This window comes from Limanda limanda, chromosome 6, assembly GCF_963576545.1.
Source record: "Limanda limanda chromosome 6, fLimLim1.1, whole genome shotgun sequence".
In the NCBI taxonomy this organism is placed as follows: Eukaryota; Metazoa; Chordata; class Actinopteri; order Pleuronectiformes; family Pleuronectidae; genus Limanda; species Limanda limanda.
In genome coordinates this window covers 19,276,562-19,304,042 of record NC_083641.1, presented here as the reverse complement: position 1 = coordinate 19,304,042, position 27,481 = coordinate 19,276,562, and the positions used below count along the sequence as shown (strand labels likewise).

Here is a 27,481-nt window from a genome sequence, read left to right as displayed (position 1 = left end):
CCAAAACATGCTTTCTGAGGTCATTGTGACCTTGACCACCCAAAGAGTCTTTGTGAACATACATCTCGAGGCACTTCAGAGAGAGAGAGGGAGGGAGAGAGAGAGAGAGAGAGAGAGGGGGATTAACGTCGTGCTGCCACGCTGCTCCTCACAGAGGCGTTCGCAGCTTTCTCCCTTTCTTTGGACAACTCCATCTCGATCTTCGCCTGGATTTTCTCCCAGTTCACCTCAACCTGGCAGAGACACAGGGAGAAGAAATGAAATGAGCTACTCCACTTTGTTTTGATGAGTATGGGACTGATCATGCAAAGCAGCTAACTTGGCCAAATGAGAACATAAGGCAGGGATCAAGCTGGAGGGATGTGTTAATGTGTGGTACTGATGATGCTAGTTTTATTTTTTAAAGGCACCACACTGATGCTCATCCAAGAAATCTATGAGATTAAACATCAGTGGACAGCAACAACAGCTTTAACGCTTTCGACCATTTTTTGGTTTAGCTCCGCAGTCTCTTGCGTCAATTGAACAGCAACAAAATACGTTTTTTGTATAAGCAGTGTATAAAAAGCTAATGAGCTGGAACCCATCGACAACAATTACAAAAAGAAAAAACACCCTCTGTTGTTGAAAATGCATCATACCCCAAACCAAGTCTGCAGCCCAGCAGACAAGCTGCCCTCACTTACCCCTCCAGCGTACTGCAGGAATCTCTTATTGGTCTCCTTCGTGCCAAAGGTCTGCAGGAACTTCTCCCTATAGGCCAGAACAGTGTCCACATGGGTCTTGTGTTTGACAGCCAACTCCAGGGCCCTGCACACAGGACGATAAATTGTAGATACACATGCAGCGTAATGGTTGACGCTCTCCTAAACATAATCATGACAAAGCTGAGCGGGCACATCCCCCAAAACAACAGAAACACTTGAGTCGTACCTCTCCCAGTTGAAAAGGTTAATGTTGACTTGTATGGCCTGGTAGACGAGTCCTGCTTGTAGCAGAGTGGCCTCGGCCTCCTGGATAAGACCACTGAACAGCAGCATGTGGGCCAAGGACGACTCCTTCGACGGCTGCGTCTTTATGAATTTGATGTACTGCACTCTTGGGAGCTTAAAGAAGAGAGGAGGATAAAAGGAGCTTTGACAATGAGACACCTGATACTTTCTATCTAAGACTTGTGTCGGAAATGTTCGAGCTAATTCGACTGTTTTCGACTGAATCAGCCATTGACCAACGCCCTTACCTCTCCAATGGCAGCGTAGGCCAACTCCGCTGTGGTCAGCTCCCTGTTGGCCATTGACATACCGGCCAGACACGCCCACAGACATTGGTCCTGTAGAGATGAGGAGCAGAGGCTGTGAGCACAATCAGCTGTTTTTCACACTTTCTATGTTTTCTTTTCAGAAATATGTAATAGTTATTGATTATCAATAAGAGTGCAGTATATACACATTACTACTACATTTTCTAATAAACACAAACCAGTTTAAGAGAGCAGTGATTATGATAACAGCAAAGAATCTATCTAATAATTGCAGAAATCTTTTTCTCGAGAACTGTTTGAATCGAATACGCCTCACACGCATGTGTATTGTTAAGGCCCGAGGATGTGCAGTGTCGTATGTGGTGCAAATTGGAAATGCAATACATTCAATATTAATATACTCTGATTAAAAAGGGGACCAATGCTGTATCAGTGGCGGCTTGGACTCATAAAAGCAAGTGATGACAGCAGGCATGTTCACAATGTTGAGATCTGATTCTCCAGGTGCAGTCTGACAGATGCTCAATCACTGCAGGTTACTTTTAACGTAACTGCCGATTCAAAAGCATTCGAGAGATATACAACATACACGCGTATGAGTGTGTAGGAGTGTGACCAGAGACTGGGTATGATGGTGTCTCGAATACATCCTGTCCATATCCTGGCAGACTTCACTGTAGTCATGCTCCGAGCCATTAAAAACACGGATGACACACATGAAAACAAACAGGAGATATTTGCAGTAGACAACATCTGGTGTCACCACTTTATTCATTGCAGCTGTCTTCATCGAAGGAATCTTTAATCACCTATTGAGCGACAGCTAAGCAGACTGGATTCACCACTCTGTAATTCCCCCTTTAATCGATGTCCATCACTGAGACAAGCAGCTTTTATTGGAGACCACTCCTGGAAACAACAAATAACTCTGACTACACCACTGAAATAAACTGGATACAAAGATCTGAGTCTGTAAATCTCCCCTTGTTGTGCCCATTACATAGTTAAATCAATGTGGTCCATTGTATGTTATACTCCTCTATGTGTGCACGGTTCTAAATTTCGTGTGTCAACTCTAATCAGCCGACAGTTTACCGACAACATGGAGTAGTATTCTGGGAAAAGCCACGCTGCCACCAAACTTTTACCAGAAGTCGATGGGGGTGGAGTTGAGAAAGAAAAAAATCTCTTTAAAAAAAAGTCTCCCTCTCTCTCGATCCGCTCTGTCCCACCCTTGTCTTGTTACTAGCGTCCATTTTTTATGGTTGTGGTTATTGCATCACCCAAGCAAATGTAGTCTCACGCTGTGTTCAGTGTGTGTGTGTGTGTGTGTGTGTGTGTGGAGAGTTTTAGCATGCATATAGTGGAGTGTGTATTTATGAGTGAGGTCTAGGGGGACTAAATCCGGTAAATGGTGTCACCAGGCTAATTGAAGGCAAATTAAAGCCTGCTGCTCCGGTCCCATAAACCTGTCTACTACCTTCTCATTTCATGTGTGTGTGAAGGTGACACACGCCACAGGATCCTGGACTGTTCCACAGACTGCAGCACTAAGTCACACAGGGTCAGAGAGTCATATATATATATATTCTCAAAGACTTTTAGTGAAAAAAGTACTGGAAATTTGTTGGGAAATTGAATGTAATGTAAAGAAATCATTTAAAACACTAAGATAAAAGATATAAGAATTATTGAGTTTCTTCACCCGAACGATTAGTACACATTGTGACTTCTCCAAGAATGACAAGAATCATAATTTATTAGGGAAGACTTCTTGTAATGTTAATCATATGATAACAGTGTGTATATTAATCCAACAATATTTGAATCCTTATGGGAATCATAATAGGAAAATTGGTATCTGGCCGCTTTGACAATCATTGTCTGTCTGTACCACCTTAGTAGGTATTAGTATTTTATTATTATAGTAATAGTATAGTGCTAAAATAATAAATCAATTGTGAATTATTTTGGCCACGACAATATTTAAGTGAAAATCCAATATCCTGACAGTCGTAAAAAACATGAATAGAGATTTGCTGGATATTGACCTTGGCAAAGCGGCAGAGGCGCAGTGCGTCCTCCCAGCGTGAAGAGGCGCTGTACTCGTGAAGCAGGGCCGGGTAGGGAGGCACGATGCTGTACACCAGTGAACCGTCTCCCTGGCGTAACGTCACCTTGGTGCCAACGTAGTTCAGAATGTGGGGAGCTCCGCTGAACTCACTGTGAAGAGGGCAAATACACACACACACACAAACACACACACATCCAAACGTGAAGAAACGTATGTAACTACATCGTTTGTTCGCTGCAAGGAACTGTGTGACTCTTGCAAATATTGATTTGTTACATTGAAAAAATTAAATGACTGAATATAACAAAATATCTATCGTGATTGCATACGGAGGATGATGGATTGTGCTAATTAAGAATACATTTATCAACTTATTTATCCCACAGGTATTGCCAGTTTGCATGTGTGCAAGTGCAGGTGCCAAAACGTCTGATACAAAGAGTAATTTGTGGGAGCTCACCACATACACTATTTGGCTGAATTGATGAAATAACACAGTGACAGTGGTGCTTTTGAAACGAGCACTGTACGTGGTCCAAACTGCCTTACATCAAAGATATCCTCAAAACCTACACACATGGGTAAAAGTGGAGCGTTTGTATTCATTTACTTATTTGCTTCTGCCATTTAGTATCTGGTGCATTTAAGCAAACTTTTAATGACTCCCAGGAAAACATTTGCTTGCAAGGGCCCTGATAAATTACAGGCAAAAATGGAAATGGAAGCTGTGTAAACGTAACCAACCTACAACTCCAAAACTTGATCCAATAAATAGGAAATGTATTAACAACAGTGAGCTATAAACCTCAGCGAAGGCAAAATAATCGACACCAAGTACAATATGATCATAAAAACACAAAAGTGTGCAACCCACTGCTCAGATCTGCGTAGCAGAGATGTGCAAAAGTAGTCCAGCGGTCTCCCTGTATCGATGTGCAGGCACTTTGCCTTCGCACCTCCTGCACTGGCTGAAGCTGAGGACTTTTGGAAAGGAAGCATTGTGCAGTCTGACAGCTGCTGGCAGGGAGGAGAGACTAAAGGGCTATGTGTTGTACCTTTGGGAATGAGCTAAAAGGTACTAAAAAGAAAAAAACTGCCTCTATCTCTTTTTTCCTACTGCTGCTCTTCCATGACTGTTTTAAAATCACATGGAAGTTGTCATGGCAGATTTTGCGCTGACTGCTGAATGCTTGTAATTAGTTTTGATTTTAATTTCAATCACTGCTACTGTAGTAACCTACCCATCGCCCTGCAGAACAGTATAAACTGTTTATGCTAAGATGCATCTGTAAGCTCTAGGTTGCACTGGTTTTACACCAGAATGGAGCAGGTATACACAGGTTTTTAAATGCGCAAAAAAGGCAATTGCTTCCTTTTCCATTTCCCAAAGAGTCATACTCGATGTCGAGCCGGATGCTGAGAAGCTCTCTCCCTTTGCTGTCTTGCAAGTGTGGCATTTTGCACGATTGGAAGAAAAAGTGCAGGGACACAAGCGTTCATAGTTTTTAAGCGCCAACGCCCTGAAGCTCAATGCACGTCATTACGTTGCACAGAAAAAAAAAGCATCGTTAGCGTCTAGAGTGCCAAAATAACAAAGAAGTAAATGGCGTGTTCACCCGCCTATCGGAGCTGGACTGCAGAGTCATTTGACCAAGGAGTGAATGCTGATGTATCCATTCCCATTTCAGACAAAAGTCAGGTGTTAGTGGTGGAAGTGGGTTTTTTGACCAGTGGAAAAGCGGCTTTGAAGTGAAAGAGACTCTGAATATCTACCTGCAGTCCTTTGTGTGCAGTGTTTTTGGCAGCAGCTCCTTGTCAGTGAAGACAACACTCGGGTAGTACCACACCGTTAACTGCTTGTCCTGGATTCCACACAGGAGGCTAGCAGTGTCATTCCATGCCATACTGTGCACCATGCTGCCTATGGCACAGGAAACACACATCCAAAACAGTCTGGTTCAGCCGGTGTTTTCTACAGTAATACTGGTGTACAGAAACAAAGAGAGTCGCTGCACTTTTTGTGACTTTTCTCGTGAGCTCTCCCTCCTCCTCCCTGGCTCACCAATTTTGCAGATTTTGGGCTCTCGTCCAAGATGACGCACAGAAGTCAAGTAAAGGTCACGGTTCTTGTCTATGAAGGCGATCTTCCTCTCGGCGGATGGGCCACACTGGTTCAGAGCGATCTCCACCACCTCCAGCTACGAACAAATACACACAAACACACAAGCACACACACAAAGGTAAGAAGCAACAGAGTGAAAGATGGAAGTAGGACAAAAGAATCAGGAAAAGAAAGGAAAAGGGGGAGAGCAGTTTGTACCGTGACCCAAACGCCTTTCTGCCAAGTGTGTGCGTCTGTGTGTAGGAGAGAGAAGGAGATGGAGAGACACTGAGGGGGTATACGTGTGCGTGAACCTGTGTCTGTGAGTGTCTGTGTGTACGTGTGGATTTGGCCAGAGCCAGCTGGCCTCGGTGCAGTGTCTTGGAGCGTTGGAGTCCTGGCAGACAAAGCCATGCTGACAAACAGTAACTACTGCTACCTCCACTTCTTTTCCTTCTGTTCTATTTCTTTCCTTCTTTTGTCTCTTTCCCTCTAAGTTTGACCTCAGAGCCCTTCCCCCATTCTCTTTACTTGGTTTTTATTGTCCCTCCTCAATCTGGATGTGTGTTCGTATATATTTTTAGCACAGTCAGTTGCTCTGAAAATAGTGTTTTCCTCAGCTGGGTCTATTCAGATTCAACATCTTGAAGAATCATGGCCAAAAAAAACAACCGTGGCATCCTCACCATATGATTCATATAGAATACATGGATAATAAGTATTAGCATCAATTTCATGATCATTTTGTCAACAATGTGCTTTAATTTTTAAGAAAAAGAGACTCGAGGAAAAAAGATAATCTCTTTGAGCCTGTGCCGATTGGAGGGTTTTTTCAAATATAACCTCCAAAACTATAATACATATGCCAATATGTTATCTTGCTGGTACTATGCTGATTAACTATACATACAAATACACATTTGCTCTGTGTTTTTTGGCTCTGGAAAAGCAAAACATGAAAAATAAAAACTAGCATAGTTGGCATCTTCACTTCTCTATAAAAAACAAAGGATTACACACCTTGTGGGTCAAGGGCTTCCCATCGTCGAGGGGTTTCCCACTCAGCGCATCGAAGAGAAAGACGACTAGAGAGAAACAAGGAAACAAGAGTTTAATAGAGGCACAGTCGATCCTATTTATAATACAGGGATTTGTTTTTAGACAGGGATTAGTTATTTAATACACCGTACAAAAAATAATCAGTGATTGCAGCTCTGGAGAACCTCTCCTTAAAATTAAAATAGGTACGTAATGATAAAATGTTGTAAACACTTTAGTTGTGACAGTGGTTCCTTCACCTTTTTCATCACTCTGGTCCCGGGTGGCAATAGTGTCGTTACTCAGCGAGACACCCTGGGCGTTTAGGATGTCAGCTCTCATACCAGGGAACTTAGGGGAAGATATGAGTCGACCTTCATAGGAGAACACGTACAACCCTGCTCCATCCACAAGCAGGAAGTGTCTGGGCGGAGGAGACAAGAAGATGTAGCAATGAGAGCAGGGTGAGTATAAATAGATTCATGTTTTAATGTGTGGAGAAGTGGGATAGCGGAGAAGTGGAATAAGGTATTGTTAAAAAGTAAAAGAATTTAAACATGTATTGCACATAGGGTTGCAAAATTCCGGGAATATTCAAAGTTGGAAACTTTCCATGGGAATTAACGGGAATATACGGGAATTAACAGGAATAAATGGGAATATACGGGAATTAACGGGAATAAACTTGAAATGTTGTGGGTAATTTATTCTAACTGTATTTACCTTGTCATATACAGACATAGATATAAACATTTTTTTTGTCATTGGCTGATATGAGCCCCGAGGAAACTTTGGGCACTTGACTATATGCTTCTGCATCGTTGTGTCATTCTTAACATAGGTCTTTGCACAGTATTTGCAAATGTACACAGCCTTTCCTTCTACATTGGATGGGGTGAAATGTCTCCACACATGAGATAGTGCACGTGGCATTGTTGTTTAGAATAAGATGAGAAAAAAGTTTGTAAAAAAACACTAATGCAATGCCAGAGATAAAAATAGTTAGCCAAACAATTGGAATCTTCTGTAAACATATTTTACAATTGATGGATAAATGAATGGAAATAGGCTAGATGAACAGATGAACAATCCTCAATAAGCATGCTAATACATTTTCTCCAGTAATATCATCGAAACTTACCTGACTAGTCCTGCACACTACAGCAGGCCTCAATAGCCCTGCTGTAGTGTGCAGGATGCTGGGAATTATCTGTGCATGTGATGGAAGAATGCACAGTGGAGGGTTGAAACTCAACATGCAGCGTGTGCTGCATTCCATACATCTTTAAAATAGAGTTTTGAATGATGTTTTTATTGCTCAGCGTTTAATTTGCGTATTTTTTTTTTTTCAAAAATTTCCAAAATTCCCGAGCTAAACTTCCCATGGCAAGTTTCCGGAAAGTTTCCGGAAATTTACCGGAAACTTTCCTCCCCTTTGCAACCCTAATTGCACATAAAGACAGTATTAACTTACACAGAAAGACTCAATTGTGATGACAGAATGGTCAGTAATCCATTTAGTTCTATGTGCTGAGTGACGAAGACGCTGCACTGGAGTATTGCACAAGAGCTCCTCCATATTAATCTAATTTCCCCCAGTGATTTCACTCTCAGCCTTATTGTATGACAGTGCCAGCTAAGCGAGAGCACAGTGCCTGTGTGTGTGTGTGTGTGTGTGTGTGTGTGTGTGTGTGTGTGTGTGTGTGTGTGTGTGTGTGTGTGTGTGTGTGTGTGTGTGTGTGTGTGTGTGTGTGTGTGTGTGTGTGTGTGTGTGTGTGTGTGTGTGTGTGTGTTGGCTGCGTGATGAGTGGTCAGTGCAGAGTAATGAAACATTAGTGAAGCTGATGGATGATCCAACAAACTCCTGTTGCTCTGCTCCTGGAAAAGACACTCACTTCTCGGCTTGCAGGATGAGGCTCACTGTTCCCTCCTTAAGGTCAAAGATGAGGGGGGTGTTCCAGTTTCTCGAGCTGCCACAAAGAAACAAGCGCCGCACACAGCAAAATTAGTAAAAAAAACACAGATGTCAAATAACAAAGTATGATGTCTGTTCATAAAGTCAAAAAAAAAGGTTGATGGAAAAGAAAAAACAACTTAACAGATTTCACTGAAACTTGAGCCGTTTACTGACATGACCTGCTAATAAAGTCCGGACCTGATTCGCCGAACTCTATCTGCAGTTTGCCTTTCACACATCCACAAAACAGCCGGACGTTTTCTGCTCAGATTCATTTACAACTTCAACTTCTCCGCAAGCAACATATTCATTCTGCTGCGGAGAGCACGTGATCATTTTTACAGCTCTTATCACCACAAACTTTACTGACATCTTCTACGTTTATGGCAACGCTTTTAAACCAGAGATACCAGACTTCCTGCTGACTGTATCCTAGGAGGCCAGGTGGAGAAAGTCTGCAGATAATCCAGAGGACGTCACTCTGACATTTCACACATGCACCTCCTCCGGAAAAAGTGCGGAGAATTTTTGGACTTCAGTGCATTTCTGAAAGCAGCTTTGGAGGAAGGATGATGATATGAGTCAGGAAAAAAACAAACATTTGATCTGGAACAGGAGTTGAATCAGGATTTTTTTTTATCCAGCGTCTTTAGCATGGCAAGCGTTTTTCTATATGTCTTTGAATTTGTAAAGAAATAATTAAGAGATCTTGATGAATTAAAATCTGATATATTTACAGTACAGGACTGATATTTAAGGAGACTGTCCGGCCTTTGCAGAGTTATGCGCTCCCTGAATCCCATTCATTGTATACTCTTCTCGCCATTTGTAGCAACTTTACAGGTTGTCTGTGTGCTTGCCATGTTGTGCTTGAAAAAGTGCAAGTTCATACATTCACTGAATTCTGGGGAATCTTCTGAAATTATCCGGCGTGGCTGTATATGAGAAAATGTCGGCAAGTTGCTGTGGACATTGTCCAATGTTTCTCCTCCAAGTCCCCTGATAAAAACTGCAGATAATGTCAGAGTGAGTTAACGTGAAAAAAACAGCAGGTGATTCATCGTTAGCAAGTGGGCGTGTTTATGATGTTTCACTTCTGAGTCTGACTGGAGAATCTCCTGCTGTGTTCTTCATATGTCAAAGTTGAGAAAGCCTGGACCCGATTGTGTGGACCTTCTCCGGAGTTCGTGTGTGAAAACGGCTCAAGTTACCTGGAATATGCCAAAACACACAAAAAGGAGGAGTAGGCTACTGACTTGTAAACATAGCACTGGAGGGAGGTGGCGACCACCAGGTGACCGCATGCCAGCGAGGCTTTGATGACTCGATCTCTGAATTCCAATATGTCCACCGCATCGTTCGTCACGTCCCTCACCTGAGAAAAAACAAGGAAATGACAGGTAGTTAATTAAAGATTAAAGAAGAATAAAGCTCTCAGAGTTACTGGATTCGACTTTCTACTGCCGAGCAAACACTGCATTTAAATACACGAGCAACAAAGGGGAGACACTGACTTTACCAACAGAGGCTTGAACACACTCGCTTAGTGTTTTCACATTCACAGAGTGTATTTATTCTTAATATACACAGGAAGCAGTCTACAGTGGGTCCAAGTATACGTAGGGCAACTGTGGTCAGCGAGACGTTTTTACTGCTTGTGCGAGCAGTGGTCGCTGCTCATATTTTCACCTGCATAGATAAATACTTCCTTCCAGCTCTCTCTGCGATTGAATGAAAGGCCCTTTTCCAGCACCAGGTGAAAGGTGGGGTTATTTTTACAGCTTTACAAATCTTCCTCCTCCGTTCCCTCCAGTGAGCCGAATTTACATGCAACACAACCAGGAATAAAAAACATTGGACCGCAAGGTGGTAAATTTAGCTGGCTGATTCACAAACCGCTGGCAGATGTGCACTTTTTAAAACGGACTGCGAGGAGGAGAGGGGGAGGAGGGAGACAGAAAAGCGCCTGCGAGGCTGAAAATAAACGGATGATGATCCAACTTTGTTTGGCTTAGGAAAACTGCACTTGGTAGAGATGTCTATGACAAATGAGCACACATGCATGTGCGCGACCTTGTTACTGTAGGGGTGTGTGTGTGTATGTGTGTGTGTATCCCTGTCTGAAAGTATACAAGTGTGCGTATGTGTGTGTGTATGTACATTAGGGTGTGTTAACCGCATTTAAACACTACCTTGTGGTTAGCATGAGTTTAAACAGTAGAGAATGGTGGAGTGAGAGAGGCGGCTACACAGGCTAGTCATTGTCATTGCAGGGCTGCGCACTAGCACACTGGGAGGCTCCCACTACACAACGAGCCCGGGTCTGGGAAGTGTTTGCTTCTCCACATCACATCACTAATACTCTTCTTAAGTAGCATCATCAATCAAATCAGTGGCTGACCAGACTTAACAAAGCAAAGTTCTGTTAATATTTTTTCCTATTGTCTCCCACACATGATTTTCAGAGATCTTTGTTTGAAAATCCTTAATGCTGATGCAGCATATGTGTGTATATATCTTTAAGACCGGGTAAGACGTTTGTTTGCTTCTCCTGCGGCAGCACAAGACGCGTGCAGGTTTTATTAGATGTCTTTTTTTTAGAAATACATCACGAATCGTTTGGAATACTAGTTTTTATTTTAGTGCCTGCAAAATAGGTTTTTTAAGTTGCGGCTGCCGATCAAAGCGAGAGGAGCAATATTGAAGCAGATTACAACAGTAATTCACTGACCTGAACAACAATGAATATAACAATGAAGACTATTCAGCCCCAGACAATGTTTCTGCTGACCCACTGACCAAGGCTCAGTTGCTAAGAGAAATAGGTGGTGGTGAGGAGGAGGAGGAGGAGGAAGAGGGGGGTCTCTATGAGTTTGGTAGCTTCAATGTTGTTGTTTTTTAAGGCAATGGCAATTCTGTCAGCTCTATAGAAAACTCAGGTTTTCAGTGGTGGTATGGAACCCTGCTTAGGTTTTAGAGAGCTCTTTTATTTGGCACCTTGGGGTTTAATGGGTTATGGAGACCTTCAACCTTTCAAATGTTTACTCTTATGATAGACCACGAAACCAGATGGGCTTCCAATATGAGCCTTTTTGTAAATGGATATAACAGCAATTTATTTTTAGATGAGATTTATTAAAAAGTTCTTACGTTTCTTCATGTTTCTGTCATTTACTTTAAAGTGTGTGTGTGTGTGTGTGGGGGGGGGGCTGTGTCTTTTTACCTGCATGGATCTCCTCTTTGTAAGAGTGACCACAAAGTTCTTCCACTCCCAGTGCTGCTCCACCACATGGGCAAAGATTACATGCCCATTGCCACAGGCCCCGGCCAGCTGGGTGCCGTCTGCAGACCAGGACACGTTCATCACACTGCCCGTGTTGGGCTTCTCCAACGCATAGGACCACTGGCGGGAGGGGGGGGACCGGAGAGGAGAGGAGAGGGAGAGGAGAGGAGAGGGAGAGAAACAATATGGTTAATGGCTACAGATATTTATCTACAATCTTAAAACAATTACCTTGGGGGGCAGCTTAGGGGCAAGAAATACAAGAGGTTTAGAGAGGAGAAGCAGTGAGTGTGTGTATATATGTGTGTATGTGTGTGTGTGTGTGTGTGTGCACATAATGTAAACTCTGCAAGAAAGACAGGGGCCCAGTCAGTCATTGAGCTGTGATGACCTGTGAGAACTGTGAGACATTGAGGGAGTACTCGGCCCTGCCAAGTCCAGCACTCGCGCTCGTAAACATACACTCTGCTATCCTCATCTATTACATACACAGGGGGCAGGGGTGCGTAGAAGAAAAGGGAGGGTTTATATATGAGCCCCCAAACTGAAGCCAAAAGCTGATTAACAAGACCTCTCCCCCCCTTTTTATAAGAAAGGGTTTAAAAGAGGTAGAGTCTCAAAGGGAGGCAAGAGAGATAGAGGCAATGAGAGAGTAACAGACACACAGTAATGGGAGTCCCCCCCCCCTATGTCCGCTGTGCTGCGTCAGCCAGACTCTGCACTTAGAGGTGGAAGACACAACTGAGAGGTGTGCGGCCCCTTCACAGTATCCAAGACAAGAACACTTTCCCCATCTTCCCTTAAATTATCCCTTTTCCTCTATATAACTCCTTTGTTTTTCATCTGTAACCAGCAGTCTGACTCCTCCTCACAGTATTGTCTTTCCACAACCCTGTCCCTAAATTCTCCTCCACTCAGGCATGACAATACCTCATACACAATAAATAAATGAATCAATAAAAATACATTGAGGGATGAAAAAGTTTTTTTTCCTGTATATCTACATGTATTTATTAATTTCTATCTACCAACATTTATCGATTTATGTATTTAGGCATGTCTGTGTCAGTATGTTATTAGGTAGCTGGATTGGTTGTAGTCCTGAGCAGCGTGATCATCGGATCTACTACTTCTGTCTTGAAGCACACAGGAACTTTATATTTTTTCATTTATGTAATTATTTATTTCTGCAACTACTTATTTATTTAGTTATACTAATGTCATGTATTAGAAAACATATATATATGTATTTGTCCATATACTGTGTCTAATATTTACATTATTATTATCTTCTATTATAACTAACACAGATTTGCTCACACCCTCTTCCACCATCACCTCCAACCTTCCTCATCCTACCCCCCCCCCCCCCCCCCCCCCCCAACCCCCTCCTTGACCGACCCCTTGCCTTTGGGTGCGAGTGGGCCGGCGGATCTGAGCTAGGCTAGGTGGTTTCTGTGTCGGGGGGGGGGCGGGGTCTTCCACATAAATGCGCCCATTCACACTGTAAACTGCTTATGAAGGAAGAAAATTGCTAATGTTAGCCTAGCGCTGCCTGCTTGCCCCTGAGATGGAGAGACAAGTGTGGCACAACAGGCCAAGTGCTGCGGTGGAGCTCGGAGAAAAGGCCTCAGTGTGTTCGCTGTCTCGTGCACACGCAGCTGCGGGATGTGAGGTGTGGCGTTATTTGGGTAATTTGGGTATTTGACTGTGTTTTGGCATGCTATAAACGGCACAGCACATCAAACTCTTTACCTTAAAATGGACATACTGCACCGGGGAAGGCAGGTCTAAAATAAACTGCATCACTTAGTTGATGTAAAGGTTTTCACACAGGTTGAAGGGTCTGAAAATGAGGCCTACAGCATTTCCAAACCTCTCTGTTCTAATGGTTCTAAATATCTGGAATAGTGTGGACGCCGGGCGTATCTACGGCAGAGGTGATGGGTTTGAAACGAAAACTGAGTTATATGGATGTAGCCTTAATGACAGAGCCCCCCAAATAAATTGGACAATGTCAGTGTGTAGCACCGTTCTGATCCATGTGGAAGCCAACAGATGAGTGGAGGAACCCTGGGGTGCAGCCAAGATGAAACCTTTTCAAATCCTCTATTTCTAAACCTCGGTCCGCTGCCTTCAGCCCAGCCCTCGTCCTCAACAGCCTTTAATGAACTCTGGGTTGGCAGACTGGCTTCAAGTGATACTCCAGTTGCACACATGCTCTACTTTCGAATTTTTTTTGTTTGGGCCATGCACAACCAATCAGGACCCTCTATATGAGCCTTGCCTTCATCAGCCTCACCCCTCATTCCATTTTATCCCTCTTTCTTCACTTTCTCTCCACAAGTGTGACATGTTTGCCAAGCTAGTAGAGGTAGTGATTTAGTGCTGTTAAAAATGATGACTCTGCCAGAGCGGCTGGCCGGGCACTGTCTCACTGTCATGTGCTTACTCCTGCTGGTGGGGGGAGGGAGAGATGGAGGGATGGCAAAGTAAAGAGGAGAAAAAGAAGGGAGCGGGAGCAGCGCAGAGCGAGAGAGTGAGAGACTTGAGGGAAGGAGAAACCACTGTCTTTTATGGAGACCAATACTCCAAGCCTCACTGCCCAGGCCAACTTTACGGGATATATTGGACAGTTCCACTCTACCCCGCCCCCCACCCCTCCGACTGCTCTCTCCTTTCTCTGCTCTTTTTTCATGCTCCCCTCCTTTTGGTGTTTCCAACAAGGCAAGCCTTTAGCCGAACTCTGGAGAGGTGTAAAAGTAATACCATGTCAACAAGTGCCTTTTACTCTAACCCACTTTACACACACAGACACCGGCTTGCACACAACACACATATGCGCTCACAAAAAAGAAAAAAAGAAATTGGGGTCAATCATCTGCAAGAAGGACCTCAGTATACACTGTTCCACAGAGTGTGCCTGAATAAGTCCGGCAACACAGAAAAGCAAAGCCTGTTCTGCACAAAGGGCCCAGAGTACAAAGGAGAAACCATTATCTTCACTTTCTGGGAAAGTAATGAGCTCCTTGGGATGATGGATTAAGTCTACATGCAAGTATTGCATCTAATAGGTTAACACGGTATTGAGATTCTCACACTTTGAACTCCACCTCAATGGGCCAACAGGCAACCTCATCAAAATGTGTTGTGAAGGAATCAGTGAAAATATTCCTGTGAGCACATGAAAGAGGTGAGGTTAAGAGAGATCTACAGGGTGAGAAAGACCCCGATTGCCCTTTTCAGAGCTCGTGCCCTTTCTACAAGTTCACAATGTACAGAGGGACAACGCTCAATACAGCCAGAAAACAGTAAGGAAGAGAGCGGAGAGCAAGAAATAGCATGCAAAAGCACAGATTTTTAAGGAGAGGGAGGGAGGGAGGGGTAAAGCAAGTGGGAAAAGAGAGCGAAAGAGTGAGAGAGAGAGAGAGAGAGGGAGAGAGAGAGGGGGAGAGAGAGAGGAGTAGCCCTGCCCAGTTGCCTGGGGAGAAAACTGCTCTGCTGACTCAGGACTCTCTTTGTTTGACAATGCTCCCTCGCTCTTACTCTCTCTCACTCCCTCCCTCACTCTCCCGCTCTCTCTCTCTGACACACACACACACTCTCAGACTTACTCGTCTTTTTTCAAATGCTCAGTCACCATCTTTTCTGTTGTGCACGTGCTCTTTCTTTCTCAGACTTTTGCCAATGATTTCAGTTGGACTTACTTTTCATCTGGTCTCCTGTGTAACTCTCCTGTTTTTGTTCCTCCACCCCTTCCCTTTAGATACATATGTGTGCCAGTGTCCTACTTCTGCTGTCGTTCTTTTACCGTGACATTTCCCCTCATCTGAACTACAATGCACAAAACGTCACTCTCTCGTGTGACGAAAACAGATAAAGGCTCGTAGTCTAATAAATCTACATTTGTTTCTTTTGCCTTATCAGGACCAGAAGTCTGTGCCGTTTCATTCTCTTCCAGCAGCGGCAATTTCCAGATGTTGGCAGCAAACTGCCAGCACAGGCTCAGGTATACAGTATCATTCACTGTGATAGAGGGGGAGAACTGTTAGACCGTTAATACAGGGAAGCCTAAAGTCTGATGATTAGACAGAAGGTGGCATGTCACAGAGCATAAGATTCTAGAGCGCAGAAAACACTGAAAAAGAGACTATGAGAAGACACTCAGGCAGTCTAATGGAGAGTCCGAAGTGATAGACTCTCTGAGAGAGAATAATGGTTGGCAGCAACGAGGATGGCAGACAAAGATCCTATAGAGAATGAGGTTGCACGTTAAAGAGGGAGGGGAGGAGAAAGAAACAGAGAGCAACAGAAGCTGTGGGGATTCCAGCTGGACATGGACCCATTCCCAGAGTGGCAATGCTGAGCAAGACTCATATGGACCCTAAGGGAACAACCCCCCCCCCCACACTCCCCCAGACTCACTAAAAAAAAAAGAGAGGTAAAGGGGGCCCCGGGAGAAACACTGATAAGCACAAGGCAGTCCAACACACAGTGTAGTAGGGAGCCAATAGCAGCAAAAGGTGGAAATATATACCCATTTTTACACCAACATTAGCGGGTATTTGCAGGTTTTTGTGCCTTTAATTTTTTCAAACCTGTGTCTCATGTTCATCGTTGCAAACCATGAGGGATATGTATGTATGCAGAAAGTTGAATGTGTGTAATTACTTCCCACTAGAGAAGGTGCAGCAGCAACGTCAAGACTGTCAAAATAAAGAAGCTCACTGTGGTGTCATGTTTCCATCGCTGCCAATCCAAGCCAGAGCCGATAAAAAACCTGTGTCTGCCGCAGAGTCATTTGACCCGGGAGCGAATGCCGATTGTATCAATTCCCAATGCAGACAAAAGCCAGATGTGAGCGGGTGTTAGTGGTTTTTTTGGCAAGTGGAAAAGACAATTATGAGTAAAATGTGGCTCAATCTCACACTTAAGTTCATTCAGATATACTGGCACAAAGTACTCAGGATGGATGGGCAGATAAAGAGAGAAGCAGTTTGTTCTAAAGACAGTGCATCTGGCAAAAAAAAGAAATCACAGCCAGAAATAATAAATGTATGATAGTCATGATTGAGGGGCCATTTGGCCACTGTTTAATAGGCGGTACCCACAAGTAGATACCAGTGGTTTTACACTTTTCCAAACCCTACTCTTGAAAACAATACTGACATTATGAGGGATAAATTTAATACATGATCTATGACTTCACATCTCCCAAAAACTTTGTGTGAGGGTGACAGCTGTTATCAAACTGTGTATTGAAAACTATAAGGATGTTGGTAAGAACCAGGCTTGAGCCTGGGGCAAACATTAAAGCATCTCATGGTCCTGACACAATTGACAGTGGTTAAGTATAACCTAAAACTAGGGGAGTAGAGTGAGGAGTGGCAACGAGAAGAGGGGAATAGTATGACACAAATCTGGATCGCACCAGGACTAAGCACAATCATAACTTCAATAAGATGGAAAGCAGACCAAGAAACAGGGGGGAGTAATAATCGGCAAGTTCAATGAAGCCTGGTTCTGTGGCTACGTTTAGATTGACACTAGGCCTGCAGGAAAAATACAGGCTGCTCATTCATTTGAATCCAGTCTGGCAAATTCGGAGGCATCAAGCAAAATAAAAAAAACTTTTGCCACAGCGCAATGTGACGTCTTCTGGCAAGGCACTGTGTTAGCCTGTGTTGATTTAATGCAGGGCTGTTTTTCAGTCTGAACACCCGCTAAGTCCTGAATGATCTTCAAACCACGGAGGAAGAATGGCAAAAAAAAATTGGCTTGAATTTGAATAAAATCTTGTTCGAATACAACATGGTGCTATGTTCATAAGATTTTTTTTTATAAAAATCAAAGATCTATTAGCTCTTGGGACAATGTCCTGCAGTCTGTCTTGTAAGAGAGGTTAATGTTGTAATTGTAAGATTTTAAGTCATCCGGTTTATGAGCTAACCAATCAAGTTCCAAGAAATGAAAAGAAAACTATTATTGGACAAGAATTTGAAAAGCAAAACCAAGCAGCTATTGCGCTCACACATGCGAGCATGGGTGTACAGTGGAGAGAGAGAAAAAACAAGTGCAGGGGAGAGAAGGGGGAGGAAAAGAGGGGGGAGAAAGGGGTGGGGAGAAAGCAGCGAGAGAGTGCTCGCCTGGCACAATGAGTCCTACTTGTTAGCCAGTGACAGTGTCAGGGATCGTGACAGGGTCCAGACGCTAGACACCAGCTGCAGCGCCTCGTAAATAGACTGCTGTCTCGCAGGCGCATTTGCACAGCAATGGTTGCACACACGCACACACACACGTACACACACACTCACACACACACGTACACACACACTCACAGGCATGTGGGCACATGCATATGCGATGGCAGGCACACAGACAGACAGTGACTTATTGTCTCTCCCAAATCTTGTAAAAGGGACAGTGAACCTCTTTGTGTCTTGTGTGCTGTTAAAACTCCTTCATACAGAACTCCAAACTCAACAAAATCACAACAAAACCCTTAAATATGTATTAATCATACAATAATGTATTTAATAATTACTAAATGTTGATTCTTTGTGGAAAAACTAAACAGAACAAACTGTGTTCAGTGCACGAGTTACTTGCTGGAACTGCTCGACTAATCTTTCCCAGTACTTTTGCCTCGATGTAAACTTTGTGCATGTGTGATTGTGTGTATGCATGTGTGTATGTTGCCCCTCTCTCTACGGTGATAATGAGGGGGGGGGGGTAACACACAACATCTTCCCTGTGTTGTATGGAGGGAGAGAACGTTGAGGAGAAGAAGGAAAAGAGCCGGAGTGAGTTTTGAATTTCGGGTAAGAGGGGAGCCGAGCTGGACGGGAGGTGAAGGGGTTAAATGCGCGGGACTGATCCTGCTGAGCCAGCAACAATACGTTAAAGTGCAAGGTTTCATTGTAGCAGATACAGAATGAAACTCCTTCCTATTAGTCACGCTAGTAACTGAAGAGACTCTTTGCACTCCTTAACCCTTAGCGCACCGCAAACAAACCACAGCGACAACACAGGTAGAGCCCCTTAATGAGTTAATGGGTCTTGTGTTTGTGTGTAAACACACATTGCACAGTGATATTACAGTAAGTGTAGTACATTGACCAAAGTGTGCATTTGTGTGTACATTAAACTTTGTCTAACTTGATGCGTGAGAAGAGTGTATGTCTGAATTCACACATATGATTCAGAGTGACCTTTGAGGGGGATTTTGTTTTTTTAAAGTCAACCCCCCCCCCCTCTTCTTGAGCAAGCCTCCCACGCCATGCTACAGTACACACTGTCTCTGAGGGGCTTAGGGAGGAGAAGGCAAGCATACCCTTCCTCCAGTTAGAGCAGGGCAGAACCATAATCATCATAATTATCATCATCATCACACTGCTATAACCGAGACACCACAGCAAAGCAAGTGGTGCAGTGAAAAAACAATGGAGCAAACTAACCACGTAAACAAGCCCATACTGTGAGGGCGTAAGGTGAATCGGGTCGTTTGTTTCGGGTCTGTTACACTTTTACTAGCACAATAAATTTATTTTTGTTGACACAAAGGAAAATAGATGAACAAATAGAGCTATTTGCATAACTTAATTAACTTAACTATATTTTTGGGAACTGCCCCGAGAACTACTGAAATCCCAGGTCAAGACAACCAAAAGGTAATGACAAAGGATTCCCCTTCAGTTGATCATACACTTTACATTAATGTAACCTTTCCAAAACACACACCCTAACCCTCTGGAGAAGATATATGTGTTGGCTCAGACCTCTCTACAGCCCATTTGGTTTAGTACTCCAGAATAAAAGCCATTGGATCCAAATTAAATCAAAATGGAGCATGAAATGCCTGGTGATCAGCACACAAGAACCAGCTCTGACTGTTTGTTTTCACTACAACAGGCCTGATATAGCGATACACCGACAACTCCGCGTAAACTCAAAGCAGCCCAATAAGCGTTCCATGAGGGCAGAGCGGGGAACTGGTCATATTGTTCCTGGCCAAAGGCTCAGCAATAATAAAACACTTACAATTACCATTCATCATTCTCTCATTTCCCCTCTCATTACAACTCCAGTGACCGTCAGCGGCAGGTAGTAAGAACTTGTGGCATGCAGCCGCACATGGTTTATGAGACGAACAATGTGCAGAGAGCCAATAGTACCAGTAGTTTGCAACACCAAATCAAACCAGAGAGTGAGGAACCTCTTTGGCAACGTGTGTGATGTCAGATGGTAATGATGGTGATACCACTCACCTCTGTTAACAAAAAGAACGTAAATGGTAATACTATGCATGTCTTGTAAGGACAGCAATTCTGCCTCCTATAGAGCTCAGCTGTGAGCCCAGAAACAGCAATGATTAGTTGGGTGCTATTTCTTATGTATGAGAAAACTGAGAATTTCTTAGGGTGTCCAGTGTTTTTTTTTTTTTTTAATATTTTGCCATATGTAATCCACTCTAGTTCTAGCAGCTCCAGAGTGGCAACAGCACTAGTTCTTCTTCTGGATACGGTTTAAGCTAACTTTGTAGCTATAAGCTCAATCACCACCAAAATTGTATTTTGTGTTACATAAGCTGTGTTTCAATTCAGGGGCTGCATCCTTCAGAGGACACGGTCTACCGGGCCCACGCCAAGCTGAAATGAGATGGTGTGGTCTTCAGACGAATTCAGTGATCGTCATCACCAATAGCATTGTCTCGTCCTTACTGCTGTTGCCTAGTAACAGAGCTGTAGTGTGGTTCCAAGAGAAGGTCTTAATGCTCCTTGATTTTTGTTAAATGTGTATCTTTCACACTTTGGTTGAGTTGAAGCATGACACTCAAGCATTGGATAGTTTCGTAGCTTGCCAGTGGCAGTGATGCAATTGGTTTTTAAATGCAGCCTACCACCTAACGTTTCAAAAGACCATTAACTTCATCCAAGCGCATTTAGGCCGTTCATCCAGTTAAGCAGCCCATTTCCATCTGTAATGATCGTCCAGATGGACTTCACTGGGGTCGCTTCCTCATTAGACACACTGGCTTGTCTTTTACTTTAAAAAAAATGTTTGTCCATCTCTCTTGGAAAGCCTGACATTCTGCATCTACTTTTCTTTTATTGACAGTTGCCACGGTGCTAGTTGGTGATGACAAGTAAGAGCTACGTGTGTGTTTCCTTTACCCTGACTGTGACCTGACAGGCATACAGCCGGAAGAGACCACCCTGAAGTACATGTTAGTCCACCATGTTATGTTATTTTCCTTAATCGACAAAAAAAAGGTAATTGCCGTCATGAGAATTGTTTTGTATTTCTGAGTTGCTTTTTTTGTGTTCATGAATTGTCTCGCGGGCAGGATCAGATTCCAGAGGTTCCCCACCCCTGATATAAACCATACTGCACTGAAGAAGCTGACAGTGTACCACAGATACTGTATATTTTAGGGGAAAGGACATGACTGACCACAAAGCATAAATGTTATATTGGTATATGAGAGTAAACAAAACCACGCTTACAATATCTACAGCTACGTTGTCTCTGCAAAGGTTAAGAAACAGTAACTTATAACAGAGGTCCATGGGGTGCCGGGGTCAGAAATACACTGCTCAAGTGTATTTAGTCTGAAGTAGATAATCTTTCTACAGCTGCTTTCAGACATACACTGAACTTCGCAGTTTCTCAGTATTTTTTCTTCGGAGAAGGTGCACGTTTGAACACAAATGACCCAGAGAGACGCTCCGTAGTTTCTGCAGACTTTATCTGCCGGGCCTCCTAGTGAAATGTCTGTAGAAATCCAGAGCACAGCAGGGGATGCTCTGCTGGATTCACCACGAGCTGTGCGATTAAAAAACCCGTTAAGATAAGAGATTTGTTTAAGTCCAAAGTACAGACATAATTTAGTAGGATAGTCATCTAGTATGATGAAAACTAAATGTTAGTGTAATTGCTTTTTGTATTAAGTCATAGCCACTAATAGCGTTTTCAGACATGAGGTTTCAGTTATTTAAAATCTCACTGAGCAATATTTTTTTATAACCCAGTTCATCTACTCGCAACATATTTTGGCTTCTCCCACTTCTTTTTTCGCAAACACTTAGGTTTAGCAGTAACCTCCACTTCTCAGATATGTATAGGTTTGAGTTTCTACAGCTGCTAATTGTTGAGTTACATCACATTCTATTCAGAGAGTCCTTACATGACTCAACCACTAAGAAATAAAGTAGAGTTAGAGTCGTTTTTTCTTACTCCGGTCTTGTCACAGAGCCGCAGGGTGTTGAAGGAGCCCACGGCAAACACCTCTCCATCTGGAGCCCAGGACAGGGAGGTGATCGGGTAGTCATGAGCTGACGAGGAGTAAAGCAGACGGCCAAAGCTGTCCCATACCTGTCAAGGGGCGAGGACATGTTTTCTGAGTTGTATCTTGTGTTTTTTTTGTACAAAAACACACAACCTCAGGACACACAAAGGTAACTCTCAAACAGTGCACACCTTATATTTACAGTCTTCTCCACCTGACAGTATCAGATCATTGACTGAATTCCAATCCACCTTCAGGATAACCCCATCATGAGCTTTCCACTAGAGAGAGACAGAGAGAGAGGGAGAAGGACAACTTTAGCACAACATTATGATGCTATCCATGCAATGAGTAGAGATCTATATTTTCTCATTTTAACTAGTCTAAAAGGGGAGAGTAAAAATACAAATTAGCACGGTAAGAACCAGGAGTGGCATTTATTTTTGGACTTCTACACAGTTGTAAGTGTATGAACACCGACCTCATTGAGAGTTTACTCACTCCATTGGGTGTCACATTGTAACAAAGAGCAGAAAGCCTGTCACCAGCCTTATCTTACTGTGTTCCAATCTTGTTCCTGCTCACTCTACATGCCTACACTCTATTTTCTATTTTTTTCGACCCTACTTGCTCACTCCATGCACCCAAGGGCAACGCTCTTAAACACATGCACATGTGTTGTGCGTATGTGTCTATGTGTAAGTGATCGCAGAGGTCAAAGTGGGTCTTTTAGGGGCCCTTTACAAGTAGTTGATTTTCACACCCCACCTCATATCAGATAGCAATGCCAGGCAATGTCCAGCCCATGTTTAACCCGGGTTTCCTGACGCACAGTGTCTGACTCAGATTAGCCCCCCACACAGGTTCAACTCGCATCACTGTGCTGTTCTTCAGGCGTTCGCAGGGAGAGAGGATGAAGTTGTGTGTGTGTGTGTGTGTGTGTGTGTGTGTGTGTGTGTGCGTGAGTGCACAGCTGAGGGAGAGCAAAGGGTTGAGAAGGCGCACATTAAGCCCTCCACTGTTTATCTAAGGTCCCAGGCGCTATTCAGCTTCAAGAAGAGTAATAAACAAATGTAAATGTGAACAAGAAAAATGACTGGTGCGCTAACTCCTTTGTGCTGCACCCTTCCTTAATGCAGAGGCACTCACAGACACAAAGGTCTACTGCACTTTTATGTATCCATTATAGTGCAAAGCAAATAAATAAACCTCAAGTTTGACTGATTTAGACCCTAAAGGGGTAAAGGGTCTGGTGACGTCAGACCAATGGTCAGATCAAGAAATAAGAACAATCTACACAGGTGATAAAAAGCAGATATTGACAGCAGAAAATTATCTATCAATTACTATTACTTTTTTGTCATTAACATAGTTACTTGAAAGGTATTGTTTCGATTGTTGGACTCTGGCAAGAATATGTGAAGTTACCTGTTGGACCTTTGCGCTGGGTTGCAGAGGCTTGATGATGAGGTGTCTCCCTGATGTGTAGAGGATTCGGTCCGAGTCTGGACCCCAGGCCACAGAATACACAGGAGATGCTGGAATATATGCAGAAACGCAGGCAGAGAGAAAACTGTTATATAGTGTTAATCTCAAAGTCACAAGCAATGGATTCAGCATACGAGGATTATGACGATTAATTGATACAATATTTAAAGGATCGGAATTTTAGATTTCTCCCTCTCTCCTTGACAATGCAGTTGCTATTAATTTGTGTACAATGTGTTCACATGTGGGTAGATGTGAGTATATAAGTAGAGTTGTTGCTGCGCACATGTGAAGGATAGGGAGGGGGGGGGGGTTACTTTTAACTCTCTCACAAATGCAAACTCGTCACATGACCTAAATCTGACCAGGCTACGAGGGGTAAGAACAAATTCCTCTCACTGTCCTGTCACTAACTCACCACCAACCTCTTCCCAGAGCTCTCTCATACATACAAGACACAAAACATCAAGGTTAAATTCAAGAATACACAGGCTTCTACATTTGCCTTTTTTTGCTCAATTAATTGATATTTTATGGTCATGATTCATCTTGTTAACACTGGGGCTGAATTGCTGTGCCCAGGATTTAAAGAGCGCCTGCCATTCAGCAGTCAAACTGCACAATTAATTAATTAATAAGCTATGTGTAATAATAATACTGGATATAGAAATGTATCATTATATTATATTATTTATATCTTGCAGATCATCCTGAGTGAGTGCTACATTGCAGACACATGTACAAATGAGATAGATACACACATGTAAGGTCAAACGTACTGTGTACTGTGCGATCTGGAACAACTTTTAAAGTGGACTTGTAAGACGCACAGTGAGACAGTCATTTTGAGTCCTCAGTCAAACGGGAGCCAGCTGAGGAGGTGAACATGTGCGTCATAGCCCTCGGAATAAAATAAGGCTTCCCTAATTCACACAAGTCATGCATGTCTGTGTGCCAGGTCTTCTCTTCATCAGGTCTCTCTGCTTCTTGCTCTTGTTCACTCTCCAACTCATGAGCCAGAAGATCCAGAAGCAACCGTTACTGTGTGTGTGTGTGTGTGTGTGTGTGTGTGCGTGCGTGCGTGCGTGCGTGCGTGCGTGCGTGCGTGCGTGCGTGTGTGTGACGGTGAGGACGTAATTGGTGGCAGAGTTTTGTGTTGTGTTTACTAAACGCCTGCAGCTGGCTGGTCAGTGACTGGCTTCACATGGCTCCTACTACTGGCTGCCAGCTGCTTCAGTTGTGATCTCTTTAAATTTCTGTCAGTCTTAAAGTCAGATTGGTTCTTTCTCACAGTGCCATTCAGATCATTGTAAATCAAGAGGGACATGGACTATGGCCTCTTTAGATGTATTGCTCTAGCCTCATTGTGTACACGTTTGCATGTAATGAGGGATACTTAAACTTGATACCTAATCATGCCATACCATGCTTGAAACACTTACCATAACAGATTTAATGTAACAATGAACAATGTTGGCTTGGATATATTTTTCAAATTGTACACATAGTAAATGTAAGGTGATCTTTAAAATCCTGTGCTTTTCTAATTTCGATGGCTTACAAGTTTTAATAGGCACAAACGTTCTACCAAATGAGCTAACTTACTTATGTAAAAAAAAAAATCTCTATCTTAAATATCAAAACAATTCAGGGTTGTATTTCCTTTTTTTAGGAAATCCTATTCGGCCGATTGAAGCTGGAGAACACGCAGCCAAAACATTTTTTCAAACTCACAGAATTGTTATTTCCTTAGGTCCAGCTGATTAAATTTGGTAGCCACAGCTCCATTCAGGCGGTAAAACCAGTCACTGGCTAAACATTTATATCTTGCGGTTGGAAAACTGCATCGTTCAAATTGCTTTTTTCCCGGATAATAATTATTACTTTTTTAGCCCTACTTTTTCTATTCAGTTTCCTACAAGCAAACACAACATCTTTGGTAAGTAGCTTAACATAAGTGAAGTAAAGCAAGTGTCTTTAAGCGTACCTTGGCTGGCAAGTGTTGTGCGCAGCATACCACTTTTTGACCAGATCTTGATCCGCCCATCTTCTCCAGCTAAGATATTAGAAAAAGCGATTAACCAGATGTCCGGGATATAAAGAGTATGACAACTGAACTAAAAAAAAATCCAAATTTTTATTCAAATTTAGATAACAGGATCATTAAATTAAAATGTGTAAGCCCTGTCTTCTTTACCTGTGACGAGAGCAGTTCCATCAAAGTTCCATCTTCCAGCCAAAACAGCTCCTTTGTGTGCTTCAACACTCTTCTCAATGCGTCCTGTCTTGGAGACCAGGTGGAACTTTCCTGTTAAAAGACAATCAATATACTTATTGAATAGGAATCCTACCCTCTTTATAGTCCAGCCCTATACATAAAAGTACAACTATCAATCCCCTAACATGCAATTAGCAAAGGAGCTATATTATTTCCTCCCTGCTAAATAACAAAGTTGTAGCACAAAGTGGATGAGTGAAACTGAAAGGTTTCTGTTGGTTAAATTAGGGCAATTTTCTATTTCTATTTGCTAGAAGGGTGATCAGGCATGGAGACGGTTATTGAAGACGCGAGCCTAACATGCACTTTGTGGCAGAGTGTATTAAAAAAATTCGACATGTTCTATGTAATTTCTGGTAGCTGAAAACTGAAAATCAGCATGCTGCTGCTCTCTCCCATTTCTAATTTTGGACAGCCCAACAAAAGTGGAGGTTTCTGGTCCAGCAGGTAGCGAGTATAAAAAGGCATACACAGCATTAGAGAAGGACTATTTCCAACTGTCAAAGTATTACAAATATATTTTCTATTTCAATTACATTTGCACTCACACTACCAGGCCTCATTAGTGTTGGCAAACATTGTTGTCTGGGAACTTGTTATTTGTTATTTGACAGGTGTTTTCTTTAGGAACTCTTTAAAATTGCAACATATTATCACTTTTTAATTTTTCGTTTATTTATATAGTGTTTGTAAAATTGTCAATGATACATCCGTGTGAATTTATTATGACACCACGTTGGAATTACACAGGGGAAAGAGAGAATGAAACTGACAGACTGTTGTTGCAAACAATGCAGATTTTGCTTTAACTTTAACAATATAAGACACAGGAGAAAGTTTTAAAAAGTGAATCGTAACAAGAGTTTTCACTACTCTCTGCTCTGCCAGGGAGAAAATTGCTGCTTCAGTTTGTGGGTGTGTTTATGCAACCCAACACTGCCATTAGTGTTGTGACCACACGTTGCCTGCCATAACAGTGCATCCATATCCTATGTGTTTATATCTAATATAGGCAGAAGACGTATTATACAAGGCCATATAGATGCACGTCATCCAGATTGTATCGCCAAGTGTTGTAAAACAATGTTGAAAAACAAAAATCAACTTTCGTTGATTTGAATGTTGAATGTCTACTGAAAACTAAATGAGAGATGGATATATTAAAATATCTTTTCTTAAGTGAAATTGTTGAAATTAAATGCTGCGCTCAGAATAGTGAATTATTTTTAGGGAGAGATTGATTTTACTGCACATAGGCATCATGATGATTATGGTTTACTATTAAGAATGAGATTGTTATAATGACTACAAAATAATGTTATTGTATTTAGCTAGTTAAGTTAGAATGTGACAATTATTACTCTACATAAACACAATGGTGTTAAAAATGGGATCTTGGTTATGTGGCTGTTATACAAATAAATAACTTGTTGAATAAAACTGACAGAAACAGAACACTGTAGCCCACTGATAAGGGGAGGAGTAAAAGAACTTACCATCGGTGCTTGTGAGGGCAAAGATTTCAGCCTGGGTCTGTCTCTTGCCGCCGATGGTTTTGGGTAACCAGTGTAGGTCAATGGGATAAATGTCATCTGGTAATTTGACGACCAGAGTGGTGTCACTGGTCAGCAGGTTCCACTTCAGGATCTGGTGGTCCTCGCTGCACGAGTACAGTTCATCTGCTGTGGTCCAGCCGACACAACTCACAAGTTC

At 42.7% G+C, this 27,481-nt stretch overlaps 1 protein-coding gene across 1 annotated transcript; it reads right to left on the bottom strand.

Moving 5' to 3' along the window:
- Window positions 1-56: 56 nt before the first annotated feature.
- Window positions 57-27,481, bottom strand: ift80 (intraflagellar transport 80 homolog (Chlamydomonas)). Its single transcript, XM_061073185.1, has 18 exons — window positions 27,265-27,481; window positions 25,688-25,798; window positions 25,478-25,546; window positions 23,431-23,540; window positions 22,194-22,283; window positions 21,951-22,088; window positions 11,655-11,834; window positions 9,688-9,806; window positions 8,370-8,444; window positions 6,735-6,898; window positions 6,457-6,521; window positions 5,398-5,533; window positions 5,109-5,256; window positions 3,313-3,484; window positions 1,241-1,330; window positions 934-1,106; window positions 687-810; window positions 57-233 (listed from the first exon to the last, which is right to left on the bottom strand). Exons 3-18 carry the CDS (start codon window positions 25,503-25,505, stop codon window positions 123-125), a joined length of 1,923 nt encoding a protein of 640 aa, XP_060929168.1. The 5' UTR covers window positions 25,506-25,546; window positions 25,688-25,798; window positions 27,265-27,481; the 3' UTR covers window positions 57-122.

What these genes read in the sequence shown, in the direction of transcription:
- ift80 (XM_061073185.1), bottom strand. Translation starts at nt 25,505, where the DNA reads ATGCTGCGCACAACACTTGCCAGCCAAG. An exon ending in CCAGCGCAAAGGTCCAACAG is followed by an intron (nt 22,284 to 23,430) that starts GTAACTTCACAT and finishes GTCTCTCTCTAG; the next exon opens with TGGAAAGCTCATGATGGGGT. An exon ending in CCTACGCTGCCATTGGAGAG is followed by an intron (nt 1,107 to 1,240) that starts GTAAGGGCGTTG and finishes CTCTTCTTTAAG; the next exon opens with CTCCCAAGAGTGCAGTACAT.